Source organism: Bicyclus anynana, chromosome 6, assembly GCF_947172395.1.
Source record: "Bicyclus anynana chromosome 6, ilBicAnyn1.1, whole genome shotgun sequence".
In the NCBI taxonomy this organism is placed as follows: Eukaryota; Metazoa; Arthropoda; class Insecta; order Lepidoptera; family Nymphalidae; genus Bicyclus; species Bicyclus anynana.
This window is the reverse complement of record NC_069088.1, coordinates 6,934,196-6,952,708: the sequence shown is the minus strand read 5'-3', so window position 1 is coordinate 6,952,708 and position 18,513 is coordinate 6,934,196. Positions and strand designations below refer to the sequence as shown.

At 35.6% G+C, this 18,513-nt stretch overlaps 1 protein-coding gene across 1 annotated transcript; it reads right to left on the bottom strand.

Moving 5' to 3' along the window:
• Positions 1-555: 555 nt before the first annotated feature.
• On the bottom strand, positions 556-17,814 carry LOC112050319 (proton-coupled amino acid transporter-like protein pathetic). The gene is made up of 8 exons (XM_024088566.2): positions 17,406-17,814; positions 16,883-17,033; positions 15,781-15,902; positions 14,573-14,657; positions 12,949-13,193; positions 9,757-9,969; positions 5,350-5,519; positions 556-918 (listed from the first exon to the last, which is right to left on the bottom strand). The coding sequence occupies exons 1-8, from the start codon at positions 17,480-17,482 to the stop codon at positions 668-670; spliced, it is 1,314 nt and encodes a 437-aa protein (XP_023944334.2). The 5' UTR covers positions 17,483-17,814; the 3' UTR covers positions 556-667.
• Between the last annotated feature and the right edge of the window lie 699 nt (positions 17,815-18,513).

Below are 18,513 nucleotides of genomic sequence, written 5' to 3'. Positions count from 1 at the left end.
CACTGGCACATCCTCAGTCAGCGGAGGCCATGGCGCTGGTTCCGCTTTATAGCAAAAGTTTTAAGGTAATTAATTAAAATACAAGATTAGCATTGTTACAAAGGCGGCCTTAGGGAGCGGCATAGTCCAAAATGGACTCAGCTCCTTAAAATAAAGATTTAAAAAAAAATTTGAAATTATGTCAACTATCATCATCATCATCATCATCATCATATCAGCCGATGGACGTCCACTGCAGGATATAAGTCTTTTGTAGGGACTTCCAAACATCACGATACTGAGCCGATCACGACTCGCTTGATGTCGTCAGTCCACCTGGTGGGGGGTCGACCAACACTGCGCTTACTAGTGCGGGGTCGCCATTCCAGCACTTTGGGACCCCAACGTTCGCCGGCTCTTCGAACTATGTCCCCCGCCCATTTCCACTTCAGCTTATGTCAAATAGTTAATTAGTCTGCTGTTATACTCTAAGAAAATAGATAGATAACAATCATGAATAAACAACAAACCCTATATATCTATACATTAACTGGTTATTTACAAATAAAAAAATACTCTGATTGTAATGCACTTTATTATATTACGTATTTAATTAAATTCTATGAAATAAATTAACAAAATTATTTAAAATCTGCTAAAGCTAGTCGAGATTTTCTGTGTATATCAATCAATCTGTTTTATTGTGTAATATTTTTATAATATCCATTATGGTGACGGTGCAACCTGAGACCAAACTGCCTAATCCAAAAAGGACAATTATTATGTTCTTCCAGAGAACCCACTTGCATTTCCCAAGATTTTCCCATTTGAAAACTGTCTCAATAATGCCAGGGATGATCAGACCAAGAATAGAATAGAAGCAAGCGCCAACAAGGTTGATAATTTGCTCTAACAATGGCAGCGCGATGCCTAGTCCCACTGAAAAAGAAAAAAAATCGTAAAAATATTTATAAAACTTGGCATGGCATTTCTAACTCGTGGAAATTAATTGAATTTTGTGATATACGAGTATCTCTGTCTTAAACAAATCGTAAAAAATAAGTCAATAATTGTATGATATTTTCACATTTAAAAATTAGCACATTTTGGCAAGTTCGTTGATGACACTCCCATGATATGCGGGCGACGAGGGGAAAGATTGTGCGGGTGTGAAATCGTGCGCGGAAGTGACGTGCGTCAGTCGTGGGGTTTTTTTTCATCGCTACACGCTTCCCAGCCCGCTCCGTATCGAACGTGTTACGAACGAAGTTGCCAAGCTATTCTTCTTAATCGTGCACTCTTGGCAGAGTGGTCGTGGTTGCAGCGATGAGCGACGCCTTCTGTGCAATGCTCCGCCACTTTTGGCGATTGGCTGCATTCTGAGTACACTCCGCCAAAGATGATTGTGTAGCAGCCTTAACCAAATCCGTCCAGCGGGTTGGAGATCGGCCTCTGGATCTTTTGCCTTGGACTTGCCCTTGCACTACCAACCGTTCTATAGAATCATGATTTCTGGAGATGTGGCCAAAGAACTTTAAGACCCGTAAAAGCACAGTCGACGAAAGCCTTTCTTTTATCTTTAGTTCATTGAGAATGGAAATGTTGGTTCTGAATGCTGTCCAAGGAATCCTCAACAAACGCCTCCAACACCACATCTCCAGGGCATCGATCTTGCGACGGTCTTGTAGACGCAAGGACCACGTTTCCGCACCGTAGAGAAAGATTGGAAAGACAAGACACCTCATAAGTCGAACCTTCGTGGTTTTGGTGATTCTCCTATCTTTCCAAATCTTGCTAAGTTTATCCACTGCCGATCTAGTAATGGCACAACGTCTCCGGATTTCAATCTCACAACCACCAGTATTAGAGATAGTAGAACCCAGATAGATGTAGGTTGGAACAACCTCACAGTTCGCTATTTTGTCAATATCTGGTCTGTTCTGATTGGCGCGGTCCACAATCATTATTTTGGTCTTCTCTCTGTTAATGGCAAGTCCAAATTCAAGGCTAATTACTTCTAGACGGGTCAGCAGGTCTTCTATATCCTCTTTAGTTTGTGCAAAAAGCGTAGTATCGTCTGCATACCGTAAGTTTGAAATATTTCGTCCTCCCACAGATATTCCCTTGTCCCAGTTTTCCAGAACCATCCGCATTATGTATTCTGTATAGGTGTTGAAGAGGAGTGGAGACAAAATACATCCTTGCCGAACGCCAGCTTTGGTCTTCAAACTTGCAGAGTCTACTTTGTCCACTCTTACAGCAGCTGTGCCATCTACGTATAAATGTTGTACTAGATATATAAGGTGCAGAGGTACTCCCATATCTGTTAATACTTGCCAGAGCTTCTTCCATTTAACAGTATCAAATGCTTTACAGAAGTCTACAAAGCAAATATACAACGGAGTGTTAAATTCTCTGGCCTTTTCTACAATCTGGCGGATTATCAGTATTTGCTCTCGTGTACCTCTACCCTTAACAAAACCAGCCTGCTCCTGAGCAATTTGACGTGACAGATAGGCTTGAAGTCTTGTATTTATGATCTGAAGTAGCACTTTACTTGCATGAGAGATGAGAGAAATTAGCCTATAGTTGTTACATTTCTTCGTTGAGCCTTTTTTATGCAATGGTATGAATAAAGAATGCGACCAATCCATTGGCCAACATCCTGTTTCCCAAATGTTGTTACAAATATTAAATAGGACATCAACGCCTGCTTCACCCATGGCCTTGAAAACTTCAATCGGTATCTCATCTACACCAACGGCCTTATTGCACTTCAGGTGCTGGATAGCGGCACGCACTTCATCCCTCATTATTGATGGTTCCCGATCATTTATTTGATTTATCGGACAGAAGTCATCTGCCGAAGTGTTACCATTAGAAAATAGTGAGCTACAGTAATCTTTCCACACGGTGACAATGTCCTGAATTTCTGTTACTGGCATACCGACGGCGTTCTCTATAGACCAAGTTTTAGGCTTGAACTGACGAGTCAAGCAGCGTACCTTGTTGTGTAGATCTTTTGTTTCATACTTGTCAGAATGTTGTTCGAGTTCTTCACACAACTTTGCCAACGCACGATTTATATCACGTCTACATTCTGCCTGTATGGTAGCACTTATTTCATTAAGTTGGGATACTGACACACCTTTAGCCTTCATACTTCTACGATCTTCCACTAGCTTCCAAGTCTCCATGGACATCCAATGTTGTCTTTTAGCATTGTGAGGTCTAGGCTGCGATTCTATAACTGCTTCTTTGATGTATGTTTTTGCCGATAACCATAGTTCGTTTGAATCCAGTGTGGTCTTGGTTTCTGCTTTCCAAGTGTTATGTTTTTCCACCAGAGATTTCTTAAAGGACTCCTCGTCAAGTATGTGCAGCCTTTTCGTAGTTGTTGCAGGTCTAGCATTTTGCAGCTTTAATCTCAAATTCCCGAATAATAGCTGGTGATCTGAGTGACAATCGGCTCCAGGTAAAGTATGTACGTTGGTTATCGAGCTTCTCCATCTAGATCTTACAAGGACATAGTCAATTTGGTTTCGATGTTTACCATCGGGTGAAACCCAAGTGTAAAGACGTCTTACGTGGTGTTTGAATACAGTGTTCATAATGGTCATGTTGTTATTGGCAGCAAACTCTATCAAACGCTCTCCTCTAGGATTCCTAGTACCAAGTCCGTATTTGCCTACAATATTTCGGAGACCTGAATCATTGATTGTAGTTCCTACCTTTGAGTTGAAGTCACCGAGTATTAGAAGTAATTCCCGTTTAGGAATCTTAGACATACAGTTTTCGAGTTCATAATAGAAATTGTCTACTTCTTTATCACTCGCAGCAGCTGTAGGAGCGTAAACTTGAACTACATTTACTGGTACTGGAGATGCATTGAGCTTTATGGATATCATCCTATTGCTAACTGGATCATAACCTAGGACAGAACGGTTTAATCTTTTGGGTATTGCAATGGCTACTCCAGAGTGACTGCTTTTCTCATTGCCTGAAAAATATATGGTAATATTGCCAAGCTATAGTTATTATTAAAAAGGAAGATGGCACAGTCAAGTCCTTGTGTACAATACACTGTACGCTATTGTTACACAATAATTATTTTTCTTAATCTGTAATATTCCAACAACAAATACTATTATTAATAATAAAAAAAAAATTAAGAACAACGCACAAAATTTAACAGTTCACTTTAGAAAATATGTGAAAAACACTGCAAAGTCCTTTGCGATATTAAAATTTTCATTAACGAAATTGCCTATAAAATCTAGCTAAATCAGAAAATCACAGTAATAAAACCTAATTAATGAATTTGTTTACAAATCACATACCTACTGAGTTTTTATTTTTACTTTATATTAAATCTTATTTAAGCTATTTTTTGTTTATATGCTTTTAGTACGAATAATACAGTATCATAGAAATCTCTGATTTATATTAGAATTGGATCTCTAGACAACAACATCTCAGGGTATGGCTAAATAAAATTTAAAAGCCTATCTAATTTTTTTTTTTTCATTTAATTATTATTTTTTTAAAAGAATATTTGCTATATCTTATAAAATGGCCAATATTCTCATTCCACCCAATTAGTCAGGAAAGACTGCAATAGGCGTGTTTACGCAATAGCCCAGCGGGCAGGGATCGAACCACGACCTCTTGGTGATGAGTTCGACACCTTTACCGTTGAACTATTGAGGCTTTTATCAGAAATGAAGGTGAAATGAATGCCTGTTTAAAAAAAAAATAACACCGTAAGTTAAATATGCTGTTTAAGCTACGGATGATTCACCATATCAACAATCAGTTTTTGAGAACTAGTCTGCCTGCCTATCCGTTAAGTTTAAAAGTTATCATCTAAAATCGCTCAATAATTTGAATAAAATTTAAAAGATTTGTCACGTTATCAAGATAAGCATAATTTTCAACTTCACAGCAAATAAGTAACTGTAAGTAGCAACTAAGTATGTAGTACTGTACGTACGTACATCGATCGTAAATCGTTAGATAGGCCTCAAAGAGTCGCGGAATTGTCATTGGTTTCGCACATGGAGTACGTCATCACTCGTAATACATTTCTCTTTATTCATGTTGTGGCTTGCTTTACACTTCCAAAATGTACACGAAGGCTATAATTAAGGGATTAAAATAAAATAAAACAGTAAATATAAAACAGTAATTATAAAATTTTTAAGTCTACGTCCACTCATAGCATGCGCTTGCTACGTACTAAGATAAGATGTGCGTGCACGTCTTTGGGTTATGACATAAAATTGTGCGTTCATTAGTATGGAGGGGGCCATCTAACGATTTATATCGATGCGTATGTACAGAAAATTATATACTATATTTTATTCATACCACATATACAAACACCGATGGTCCTAGTTGTCACGTCTGTTACAACTCGATATTTATCACTGAAGTAGGGATCTGCATATTTTTTGAAAATATCGTAGACAACGAAATACTGTAGCGGGTAGGTGAAGAATATAGATAGTGCTATGAAGACTTTAGCGCAAACTGCTGGCCTGAAACATAAAAGGTTTTTTTTTTTATTCTTTACAAGTTAGCTCTTGACTACAATCTCACCTGATGGTAAGTGATGATGCAGTCTAAGATGGTAGGATGGTAATAAAAAAAAAAAAGGTATCATTACGTTGTGGCCACGAGCCGCAACACTTGAAGCTTTAAGCGATTATTGCTGAGCTCAATCATAAAGCAATCATCATCATTATCAACCCATATTCGGCTCACTGCTGAGCCAAGTCTCCTCTCAGAATGAGAGAGGTTAGGCCTTAGTCCACCACGCTGGCCCAATGCGGATTGGCGGACTTCACACACGCAGAGAATTAAGGAAATTCACTGGTATGCAGGTTTCCTCACGATGTTTTTCCTTCACCGTTTGAGACACGTGATATTTAATTTTTTTAAATGCACATAACTGAAAACTGAAAAGTGAAAAGTTGGAGGAGCTGAGGTCATAATCAACAGGCTATCACGGTTCATGAAGCAATGCTGCATGATTAATATCAGCTAATAATAAAGCACCTCGACGTCGACGAAAAAGAGTATACCTATTTATGTTTATATATAAGTTTGTATGTATGTATCTATAATAATATTGATCATTAGGTCTCTGGGTATACCATCGTAGTTCCCAAATGGATGTTAAGTGCTAAACCACAACAGTTTGGAATTTTGCATATATTAATTTATATCTCGCTGGGCTTTATATTCCTTAAGATCATTAAGATCATTGTCAAGTCCTGTAATTTTACTTGCAACTAAAATATTCGCTAAAAAGCTTCTCGACGGAAGATTGCTTAATTAATATAGACGAGAAGCATCAAGAAATACTTCTACCATCTGCAAATTGTTGATTCGCGACAAAAGAAACGATATTAGCGATAATTTCGTGGCCCCGACGTTAGGTACATTTAGATTAATCGCGTATTTACCGTCTCTTATGTTAACTATAATCTAGGTATAACTAGGTTTATAGGCTTTTCTCATGTTAACTCTTAAACAACGCAGCGTTTTGGAATGCATTAATCTGTATTACTAATTATGATTTATCTTGACAACTTATATTTCAATGCAGCGCCTATAAAAGCAATTCAAAGTGGTGTTAAGACCTATAAGCCTAAGGTTTTAGATAACACCCGTCAAATAGAAAACCCAACGATTTACAGGAAGCGCCATAAATGTGAAGTGTCTGTAAATCGCCGACCGGTGATGCGATAGCCAAACACTCGAGTCAGTTATTAGTTGGTAGTCAGTTACTTTGTAAACAAAAACACACTTGAACTAGTGGAAACTGGATCAAGTATGTAATATACCATCGACTAGATTTTGTTATATGATTCGTTCGCGTGTATTAATTACTAGCCGAAGCCTCGCGGTTTCACTCGCGTAGTTCTCGTTCCCGTTACAAAACGGGAATAAAATATAGCCTAAGATAATCCCAAATGACGTGGCTTTTTATTGGTAAAAGAATTCTCAAAATCGGTTCTGTAGATCCAGAGATTACTCGTTATAATATACTACATACTACACTCGTTAAATTATATGTATGCATCTTAGAGCATTGCATGGCTGGCATGTCACTTTCATCATGGGTAGCACTGTATGTACGTAACCATTTTTTATTATTTATAGATTAAGATGGAAGAGGACTAACTTGTTAGGAGGAGGATGAAAATCACACCCCTTTCGGATTTTACACATCGTATCGGAACGCTAAATCACTTGGCGGTACGTCTGTGCCGGTAGGGTAACTAGCCAGCCTCACTCAAGTGGCACGTGGATCTAGAAAAATGTATTGGAATGACAGATCTTGATCACGTGACCTGTCGATAGCAAATGTCATTTTCATACATCTTTCTAGATTTCGAAGCGTTAGCGATCGTAGAAAGAGAATCGACGTGCCACTTGGCTAGGGGGATCAAACCAGGACCTCCGTCTTGTAAAGCCATTGCGCACACCACTGCACCACGGAGGCCGTCAAAAATCATTACAACGATACACATAAATAAAATTCTAGTGTTTGTGTGTGTTTCTCAAGTGTATTTAGTTATTTACAGGTGGCTGGCGCATCTTTCTCTATTCGATTAAATCTCCAACCGTTTCGTTCATATTGATTAAGTTATCTATACTAATAATATAAAGAGGTAAAGTTTGTGGGGAGGATAATCTCTGGATCTACTTAACCGATTTTCAAAATGTAAACAATCTAATCTAAAATTCGTATACCACTAAAAAGCCATGTTATTTGTGAGTGTCTATCCTATATTTTATCCCCGTATTCTCACCAGAACAGGAACTACGCGGGTAAAACCGCGGGGCGTCTGCTATTACGTAATATACTACTAGTCTCGCAAGTTCGTTGATGACACTCCCATGATATGCGGGCGATGGGGGGAAAGATAGCGCGAGTGTGAAATCGTGCGTGCGGGGAAGTGAGTTGCATCAGTCGCGAGTTTTTCATTTATGGCTACACGCCCCGGCTTGCGCGGACCATCGAACGAAGTAATTGAGTACTTACAGATGTACTCGTATAAGAACAAGGTCGTTTGTCTGTCAAGAGACACAAAATTGGTGTATCACGAACGTCAATTACTAATATAAAAACCAAAGAGCATAGAAAACGCTAAAATAGATTTTGTATTGATATAAAATGTTTCTATTTTTGTACGTACTACTTAAACAGAATGTTCCATTAACGACCCATATTCGGCTCACTGTTGAGCACGAGACTCCTCTCAGAAAGAGTAGGGATAGGCCTTAGTCAGCTACGCTGACCCAATGTGGATTGGCAGACTTCACACACATAGATAATTGAGAAAAATCTCAGGTATGCAGGTTTCGTCACGATGTTTTTCCTTCACCGTTTTTGAGACACGTGATTTAACTTCTTAAAATGCACATAACTGAAATGTTGGAGGTGCATGTCCCGGACCGGATTCTAACCGACGCCCTCGGAATCGAAGAGGTCATATCCACTGGGGTATCATGTCTCCCATGGGAGACCATAAATAATGATAGATCACAAAATATATCTACTATAAAATCACCTAATTAATTAAAACTTTTTTTATTCGATTAGTTTTAGATGATAATAATAATAGCGTAGTTGACACATATAGAAAATAATTTAAACAATATTAATTAAGTTGAATACATGGACCCACTCGAAACAGCTTTTACAATTTAATTAGCTATATTTAAATGATACGGCAAATATTCTTATTTTATATGGACTATAATTATTCCCCTCCAATTAAAGAAAAAAAACAATAATAACTAGTCTAAAAAGACTGTATTATAGTTCGTTTCATGTAGGATAGTTGGCTCTTGAAAGTTTGCCGCGACTCACGAAAATAGTACGTATTATGAACGTCATACAGACGACTATCATCGAACCCATGTGAAATACGCTTTAGGAGTGTGTACGACAATAGTCCACCGAGCGGGGATTGAACCACCTCTCGGTGATGAGTCCGACCGCTTTAGCGTTGAGCTATTGATGCTCAAATACATTTTATAATAGCCTCTTTATACGTACACTTGTATTAGTTCATAACGATGATCGTATTCAAATTATGATAATTAGATGCACTTTACATTTTATACAAAAAAGTACCAAATTGAAACACGGTAAGTACCTATTTATATTTGCTTTTTTGTTCCAAGTCGACTTCCTAAAAATAAATAAGCAATCAAACTTAATTGATAAATAATACCAAAGCAATTTGCGGTCATTGTTCATGTATAATTTTTTGAGGTTAATTTTTTTGCCATATTTTTGCCCTTATTTTTTAGGTTTAATTTATTTCCGGTGACATGTACCTATGTACATACAAGATTTAATCCACATCGTGTCATCTGTTTAATATAAGATAGCAATAAATTATTATTTCATCATTATCAACCCATATTCGGCTCACTGCTAAGCTCGAGTCTCCTCTCAGAATTACAGGGCTTAGGCCAATAGACCACCACACTGGCCCAATGCAGATTGGCAGACTTCACACACGCAGAGAATCAGAAAAATTCTCTGGTACCTATGCCGGTTTCCTTACAATGTTTTTTTTCACCGTTTTCCTTCACCGTTGGAGACAAGTGATATTTAATTTCTTATAATGCACACAACTGAAAGGTTGGAGGTGTAACCTTGGACCGGATTCGAACCCACACCCTCCGGAATCGGAGACAGAGGTCATATCCACTGGGCTATCACGGTTCTATTATAAAATTACTATTTACCAGTCATCTATAGGAAGGTTCAAAGTGATAGAACCTCGTAACACATCACCATATCGCAAGTAACCGAATAGTCCCAAAGTGCTGTAGAAGAAGACGATCATGGACATAGCGACAAAGAGCACACTGGGGAAACCGAGGAAATGTTGTGGTTTCTTCATTGCGTTTTCCACTGGCATCACCACTCCTATGCCTTCCATGGCGAAGATTACGGTTCTATAAAAAAAAAACAATATTATGAAGTTAAGTTATACACCAACCAAAAGTCTCAATCTATCTAAATATCATCATCATCATCATCGTCATGTCAGTCTATAAACATTCACTGCTGCAAGGCTATTCTGTAACGATATTTTTGTAACTTTCTCATAGAATTCACCTCTATCTCTCTCTGTTTAACACGATACTATAGAATGAGAAAGATAGCGGTGAATTCGAAACTCGCACTTGCGGGTTATACAAAACATCGTTAGAGAATAGCCGTGCTGGTCATAGGCCTTTTGTAGGGACTTCCAAATATTACGTTTCTGAGCCACCTGCATCCAGCGAATCCCTGAGACTCGCTTGATAAAAAGTCAAGCGAAAGGTCACTCATCACGAAATATTGAAAACCGATTGACGCACACAGATGAAATCAAGGAGGTAATTCATAGTTAGTAGACGTTCGCAAATAACGGATTTTGCGACAGGGCCGGATTAAAGAGGTCTAAGCCCACATTCTCAGAACAAATGTATTCCCAAGTATATGCTCACACGTCAGCGTTTTAAAAACGCGACGCTTCTTTTCAAGCTGTGTTGCATTTTCAATTTTGGGTGTTGGAAATAGACTTTCCTTGATACTATATTTAAACGCTTTTTAACGCCCGTTAAAAAAAACGCTCGTGCGGATGGGGACTAAGGGTATAATGCTTAAAAAAGACCTTGCCTTTATAAAGAGGTTGATAATGATGAATGTCATGTTTAATGTATCGATGGTAAGTTTTTAGCTTGTCATTTTACGGTTAACTTATGGTTTTCCGATGATATCATTAATTAATCACAAGCTTGTTTAGCTGTTTTACATTGATAAATAATGGGTTGTATTTGATTTAAACAAATATGACCGTAATCAATTATTACGTTAAAAAGTCAGTAGTTTGTTTTATTTATGACGTAAGATTTCATTTAAATATTTGCATGTACAATCAGCAAAAAATGTCGTTATAGTTTGACTTCCATATATGTTTATATGGGCTACACCGTGTAGAAATGTGTAGTTTAATCGAGGTAACTTCGGATCGAGTAACTTAGATAAATACACATATCTAGGACAAACCGTATCATTTAAAAATTGGCAGGAAATGGAAATCAATAAAAGAATACAACAAGGTTGGAATAAATACTGGAGCCTAAAATATATCTTTAAAAACAAGGACATACAAGTAAGTCTCAAAGCGAAAACTTTTGATGCATGTATAACACCATCCCTTACCTATGGTTGTCAAACATGGGCATTGAATAGAAACCATATAAAGAGACTAAAAACAACACAACGCAACATGGAAAGAAACTTCTTAAACATAAAATTGATTGAAAGGGTGCCAAATACCCATATTCGACTAAAAAGTAAAGTGAAAGTCGTAGGAAAAATAACAAAGAGGTTGAAATGGAACTGGGCAGGACACATAACAAGAAAATTAAATGACGATTGGAGTAGCATAACAACATCGTGGTGCCCAAGGGAGGAAAAAAGAAAAAGAGGCAGACCAATTAGTAGATGGAAAGACGATCTGATTGCCTTTGAAGGGACATGCTGGACCCGATCAGCAATGGAAAGGACACAATGGAAGAGGAAGGGGGAGGCCTTTGCCCAGCAGTGGGATGAAGTTTAACTGTAATAAATTTAACTGTAATAAATATTATGTAATTTAGATTGTAAAGGCTTAAATAAATAAATAAATAAATAAACTTCGGATTAGATAGTATCAATAATTACTGGCCGACGTATCGCGGTTTTACTCACATAATTCCCGTTCCTGTTTCCGAATACGGGAATAAAATACGACCTATTACACTCACAGATAACGTAGCTTTCCAGAGGTAAAAGAATTTTTAAAAACAGTTCAATAGTATTGGAATAGTATAAAAAAATAATTTCACAGAAAATTGCATAAGTACCTACCCATCGGTACATAATTTAAAATTTCAATTTAATTGATTTATTAATATGCTATTACATGAATTCACATAAATTAAATAAAGACTAAGAAAATAGATCAATTAGATATGTGTGTATTTCTTATAATTGTTTTATTTATTTAAAATTTAGATTTTAACATTCTTTTAATTCTTGGTCTTAGGTGATTTATTAATTTAATGCATATTTAATATTAAAATAAATCTGAAAAATATTAACATTATGTGTAAATAATCTAATTCGAGTAGGTAGTAGGAGTAAAATCATTTCAATATCAGGTTTCGCGAATAATTGTGTGCTGTTTTTGCTAAAGAATATGCAAATCACTAAATTTAAATCATGTATGTTTATATTTAAATCATTGAATTCTTATGTGATAGCCCGTGCTAGCTAGCTGCCGTTTAAATATTGTTTTGTTAAACATAACTACATTTATAGAGAGTAACTCAATTATATTTTTTAGGGTTCCGTAATCAACAAGGAACCGTTATAGTTTCACCGTGTTTTATTTATTTTGCCTGACTGTCTGTTCGTAATCTCCGAGAATATAGGCGACAGGTTCCTACACTCTCGTAGATTAAATACTTTGTTTGGAGTAACACTAGGGTTTTATTAATTCACTAAATATAATAAATAAATGAATTAATTTTTTTTATGGTAAAATAAAATAAGTTACACCCTTCTTAATAATAAAAAAGGAAAATAAAAAAAAGTGAAATTTTGTATGCGAGTGAAGCGTAAGTTATTTTTAAATTGGGATTGTATAGATACTACCTAATCTTAAGAAAATAGTGTCGTGGTTTAGGGATTTATAACGTAAATGCTTATTTTTTTTACACTTGTAACATAAATTGTATCACTAAAAATAGAAAATAAAAAATAAAAAAAAATATTGAACCGACTTTACAAAAATCACAAAAATGTTTGTGATTTTGGAGTCAGTTGAATTTTTTTATACATTTTTTTTTGCAGCTCATACTTAAGTAGCTTTATATGATTGAAAAGATTTGGTTACTTACGATATAAAAGCAGGAAATCTCGCAGGGTCGCCCACAGCCCTCTTGTCCGCAATAGAAATCTCGTCTCCAAACACGTAATAAAGGCAGATCAAATACGTCAGAAACAGGAACAAGTTGGCCAACAGCGAGAACAGAGCAAGCCATTTCAAATACTTTATCTGGCACAGCAAACATATCGGCACTAACGTGATTAGACAGTAGTATTCTATTGCGAGGTTAAAGCTTGGTACATATCTGTCAATTAACTGTAAAAAAAATATGTTTAATTAGATTTTTTTACAAATATTTAGTTTTTTATCCATGCCGACCTTCTAAACATGTTACGACGACTTAAGTATAGCACGTATTTGAAAATAAAATACCACGTCGTGCAGAGAAGAATATAGAGAATAACTTTACCGTTGTAAACCGCCAACAAATATCTACTTTAAAAAATGTTAAACTTTGACTTTTATTTTTTTTGAAAGACAATAGTATATAGGATAGTAGAAGCTTTCGTTTAACTACTGGATCGAGGGTCGGATATAGAAGGCACTGATTCTTGACGCAAGACGGCGCGTATTGTGTGGAGGTCAGAGGAATTTCCCGCAGGGAAGATCATTTTTATACATTTTTAATAGTATTTTGTGTTATTTTTTGTTAAAAATAAAAAAAAAACTAATAAATAAATGAAAGAGAAAAAAAATGGGTACTATATATATCTTGTGTGTAATATAGAAAACTTATTTTTTTACTCATTATCATTGCTTATTTTATAGATCTATTCTGTAGTGGCCAGCCTTCTCTCCGTTAAGACGGCATATGGAGTTCAGACCAACCACGATGACCTAATGGGTTAGCAGGCAGAGTGGTAATATTTGACTCTGTATCGATCACTATCAGAGGGCCTAATGGCAGTTTAATACTGTTACTATCGCGTTAACGTAAACGCGAATTTCACTACTGCACAACCGTTTAAATTTCATATAAATTTGCGTTTACGTCAACGCGATAGTAACAGTATGAAAATATTGAAAACTCCCACACAGATATTAATGGACTTGACGGCTTAACGTCGAACCAATTTTAAACCTTTACGCGAACGTATTTGCGGGCGTCCGCTAGTTACGATATTTTCAACGAACGATTGAAATTAAAATCAGAAGATCCTTAGTAAACATTAATAACAACGAATTCAATTGCATAGTATCAAATAAAGTCCGAAATCTGCATAACAGATTTTATTGCGGTTATCATTACATAGATTAATTCTTGAGAAAAGTCCGCTAGTGATGTTTTTTTTTATTCTTTACAAGTTAGCCCTTGACTACAATCTCACCTGATGGTAAGTGATGATGCAATCTAAGATGGAAGCGGGCTAACTTGTTAGGAGGAGTACTTGTTATGATTACTTGTTATGATGTTAAATATTTAAGGTAATATGAGTTTATTATCACTCAACCTATGTTTGGCTCACTGTCGCACGAGTCTCCTCTCAAATTGAGATGTTAGGCTAATAGTCCACCACGATGTGGATTGGCAGACTACACACATATACATAATTGAGCTAATTCTCAGGTATACACACGATGTTTTTCCTTCACTTTCCTTTAATTTTCTTAAAATTACACATACTCTCACTCACCTGTTTGATTGAGTCTGATATGAGGATGGTGTAAATACAGCAGACGCCTACGTAGGTTAATAGCATCGCAATTTCCGCGAAAATGCTGTAAAAAAAAATATGTAATTGTAATGAATTTCTATCACTATAAGTAACAAACTGTTTCAGCGATGCTAAACAAAATACAACAAATATAAGAATAATAGAAGTAGGTACTTCCAACGACTTTTTTTGTCTTAAACGCAAATGAAAACATTAAAACATCTTCTTCTAACAAAGACATAATATTATACATAATTACTATAATTCATAATGATATTAAATTATATTTTTAGTAACTTAGAACGGTTTAATTTATAAAAACAAGTTGCGAATTTTTGATATTTAAAGTTTTAGATTATTCCATTTTTTTTTAATAATTGCAGGTACAGTATTACCTTTATTCAGACCCATGAACAAATATTCTGACCCTGCATTCTGTAAAGTTACAGCGATGTGATATCGCTCATTTCCATGGCAACTATATTCTTAGTGACATTTCATTTTTGACATCCCATAGAAATAAATCAAATTGTAATAAAATTTGTTATAGGCGAATATTACATCAACGAGTATAAAAAAGCGGAAACACACCTCAGATCAAAATGTTAGAATAGAGATTTATAACAAAAGTGGCATGTCAAAACGAAAATGTAACGCAATAATGTTTTTCCTTGTTTTCTTTATTTAAATGCACTATCTTGTTTAGACTTAGTGTAGAATTTTAAGATGTTTTTTTTAATATTCCCATTCCTCTCCAACTAGTCGGAAAACGATATCAAAAGAGGGTAGTGTATAACAAAAGAAAGGACCAAGACACCTCCTGTCAATATGCAGAATCGTAATCTGCATGCTTTTCTGAGTTCAAAACTATAAACAGAATACGGTCCTTCAATAATGTACACTTCAAGACTTTACAGCGCCTGTGTGCCTAGTGGGAGTTTTTCAATATTTTCATACGGTTACTATCGCGTTAACGTAAACGCAAATTTATACGGAATTGAAACAGTTGTGTAGTAGTGCCACTAGATGGCGCTGTTTCAATTCTTTAGAAATTCGAGTTTACGTTAACGCAAAAGTAACCGTATCAAACTGCCACTAGGCCCTCTGTCTAAAACGTGATACGTTAGGCATGTCACGTGGTAATACCAGTAATACGTTAAGCAAAAACAAAAAACAACCACCCTTACCTCGCACCCGCCGCGTACGGTCGAACGCATTTTGGGCCATTTTGAAATGCCGCTTTACATGTTTCAGCGTAGTTAAGTTGTGGTTTTCTTTCAAGCTTGCAGCAACCACGGGATGTTTTCACCTGTTAAATTATTTGTTTTAAGTAGTCATCATCGTCATCATCATCAGCCTATTTTAACGGCCCATAGTACCACACCTTCTTTAGACCTTTCTTCCTCGAATTGGCAAGCTTAGGCTAATGTTTGAATCTCTAACGATTACTATAAGATGTTAATGATAACGACCGAATTTGACGTTCTCCCTGAGGCACAGGTGAGTAGCACCACCAAGTTTTCAACTCCAGTCTTAGAATTGTGATTGAGGATTTCTATGAGAACAGAAAAGCTCAATACTGCATAACCCGATCCAGAGTTCAAACCTAGGACGTTATGAACAAAAGTCTGATAGGCTAATGTATGTCGAATATTAAAACGATTTTTTTTTAACAGGGGCTTAAATTGTTTATGTTATAAAATATTCATTTGTATAACCCAGTTCTAAAAAACCTAATAAGTAAATAAAGTTTTCTAGGAGAAGCCCGTGACTTCTCGATATATAGATCAACAGATAGACAAACTTACTCTCGCATTTATATTTATTATCAAGTATAAAAAAATATGGAAGAGTAAAATAAGTACTCGTAAATGAAACATAAAAAGAATTGTTTGAAAACTAATATGGAACAGGCTTTATTTTAAAATGATCCCCTGAAAATTTATTGTTATTGAAGCAAAGATTAGTTGCATACGTACTAAGGAAAAACATAACTACCCGCTTTTAAGATAATTAAATAATTTATTATTATCAAAATTATTATACACTCTCAGATAATACTTAGTTTAATTAATGTCTTTCTCGAATTAGTGAATTTTAAGTGATTTGAGAAAAATCTATACTAATATTATAAAGCTGAAGAGTTTGAGTGTTAGATAGCCCATTTATCGAGAAAGGCTATGTATCATCCCCGTATTTCTACAGGAACAGGAACCACACGGGTGAAACCGCGCGGCGTCTGCTAGTAAGTATCATAAACCGTAAGATAAAATAAAGAAAACCATTTACTAGTATGTGCACGCAGTGCCCGCATATAAGTCCGACCAGAAAAGTGCCCAATAATCCAATGCCCCATCCAGAGTTTGCAAATGCTAGAGGGCCGGCCAATAGACCTGATCCAAGCGAGGCTTTGATTATATTTGCTGTGGCTCTCACATCTCTGAAATAAATGACCACAATATTTAAATAGCTGAACAATAGGAAAATAATTGCTGTGATATGTATGGAAGGCGTATTAAAAATTTTGTCTTCTTTTACTTTTATATTATGTAAATTAATTTATTTTGTTATTATTTCTGGCTTAAATACCTAACTAAATTTGAATCAGTAAAATAATGAACTACTAAATTTTTTTTTATCACGACTAAAAAACTGACTATATTCCAAAATAAATTAAAAATTCAACAGATTCAGCGAAGAATTTTTGAAGAATAAAGTTTTTTGTTAACGTAATATTTGAGGTTAGTTACTCGGTAATCAAACTTTACTGTAAAACATAAACACAAGCGGTTTTGTAAAAAAAAATACTTACGAACTTGGCTTTTCAACTACCCTGTGCTCAAACGGATTGTATTCTTCTTTTGTGTCCTGCTTTTCTTCTTTACTCATTTTTGTTTATTTACCAAGCACGTTTACACTTATTTATCTAGTCAACGCATATCCAAACTTAGAATGTAGTGGATTTACTTAAATTGGATATTTGCCTTTCGTATGTACTAGTATCAGTAAACAATCGTGTCAGTAAAGACTGTTTGTTGCGCGATACTATTGTGAATAGCTTATTTTCTTTTAATATAAAATAATATCCAAGCACGCGAGAACAATCATGCTAAGTATGGCTGTACAAACACAATTGCGGGTAAGCCTTAAGTTAACACTAAACGGTTTGTTTGATAAACAGATAAGCCAATCACAGCGAACCTTTCCGTACTGAATCCACAAGAGCAGTGATAATACCTTACGATTGTATATGACCTTGGTATATGGAAAAAGTAATTAAACTTCAAGTCGAATCTTAATAGTCTGTCGTCATTGAATTGTGTTTATTCTCACGACTTCGGCTGCGTGACGGCGCCATTTTTAAATTTTTAATGTTGGATTTTTTATGATAAGCTTCTTGATTTCATTGATATATTTTTTTTTTAATTTTAGGAAAACGATTAAGATGTTTGTAATTTACGGTGAGTCGAATAATTGGAATATTCTTATAGCAGTATAATTTCGCTAATGTATAGAATTACGCCAGCCGTAAACGAGTTTGCGTACCCGTTTCTATGAATATTTATTATGATTGATTGACTTATTACAGTCAATTGAATATGATTATTACCACATTTTTTACTAAACTTCGCCTTAAAAGATATTTATTTATACTTAATTTACATAGATATTGCCACTGTTGAAAAATAAATATGCCACTATGTATGTATTTTTACACCTCCAATGAATTAGGCAGCGATTTTGAGGAATGTTGACTTTTCTGACAATCTCCTTCTTCATCCTTCTCTATAAAACACTCTTATCTATTGGTAGAAACCGTATGAAAATCTGTTCAGTAGCCATGAGTTTCACGCGAAAAGACAGAATGACAGACAGAAGACATTGTTTTATAATATGTATGTACCTTGATAACCAAATCA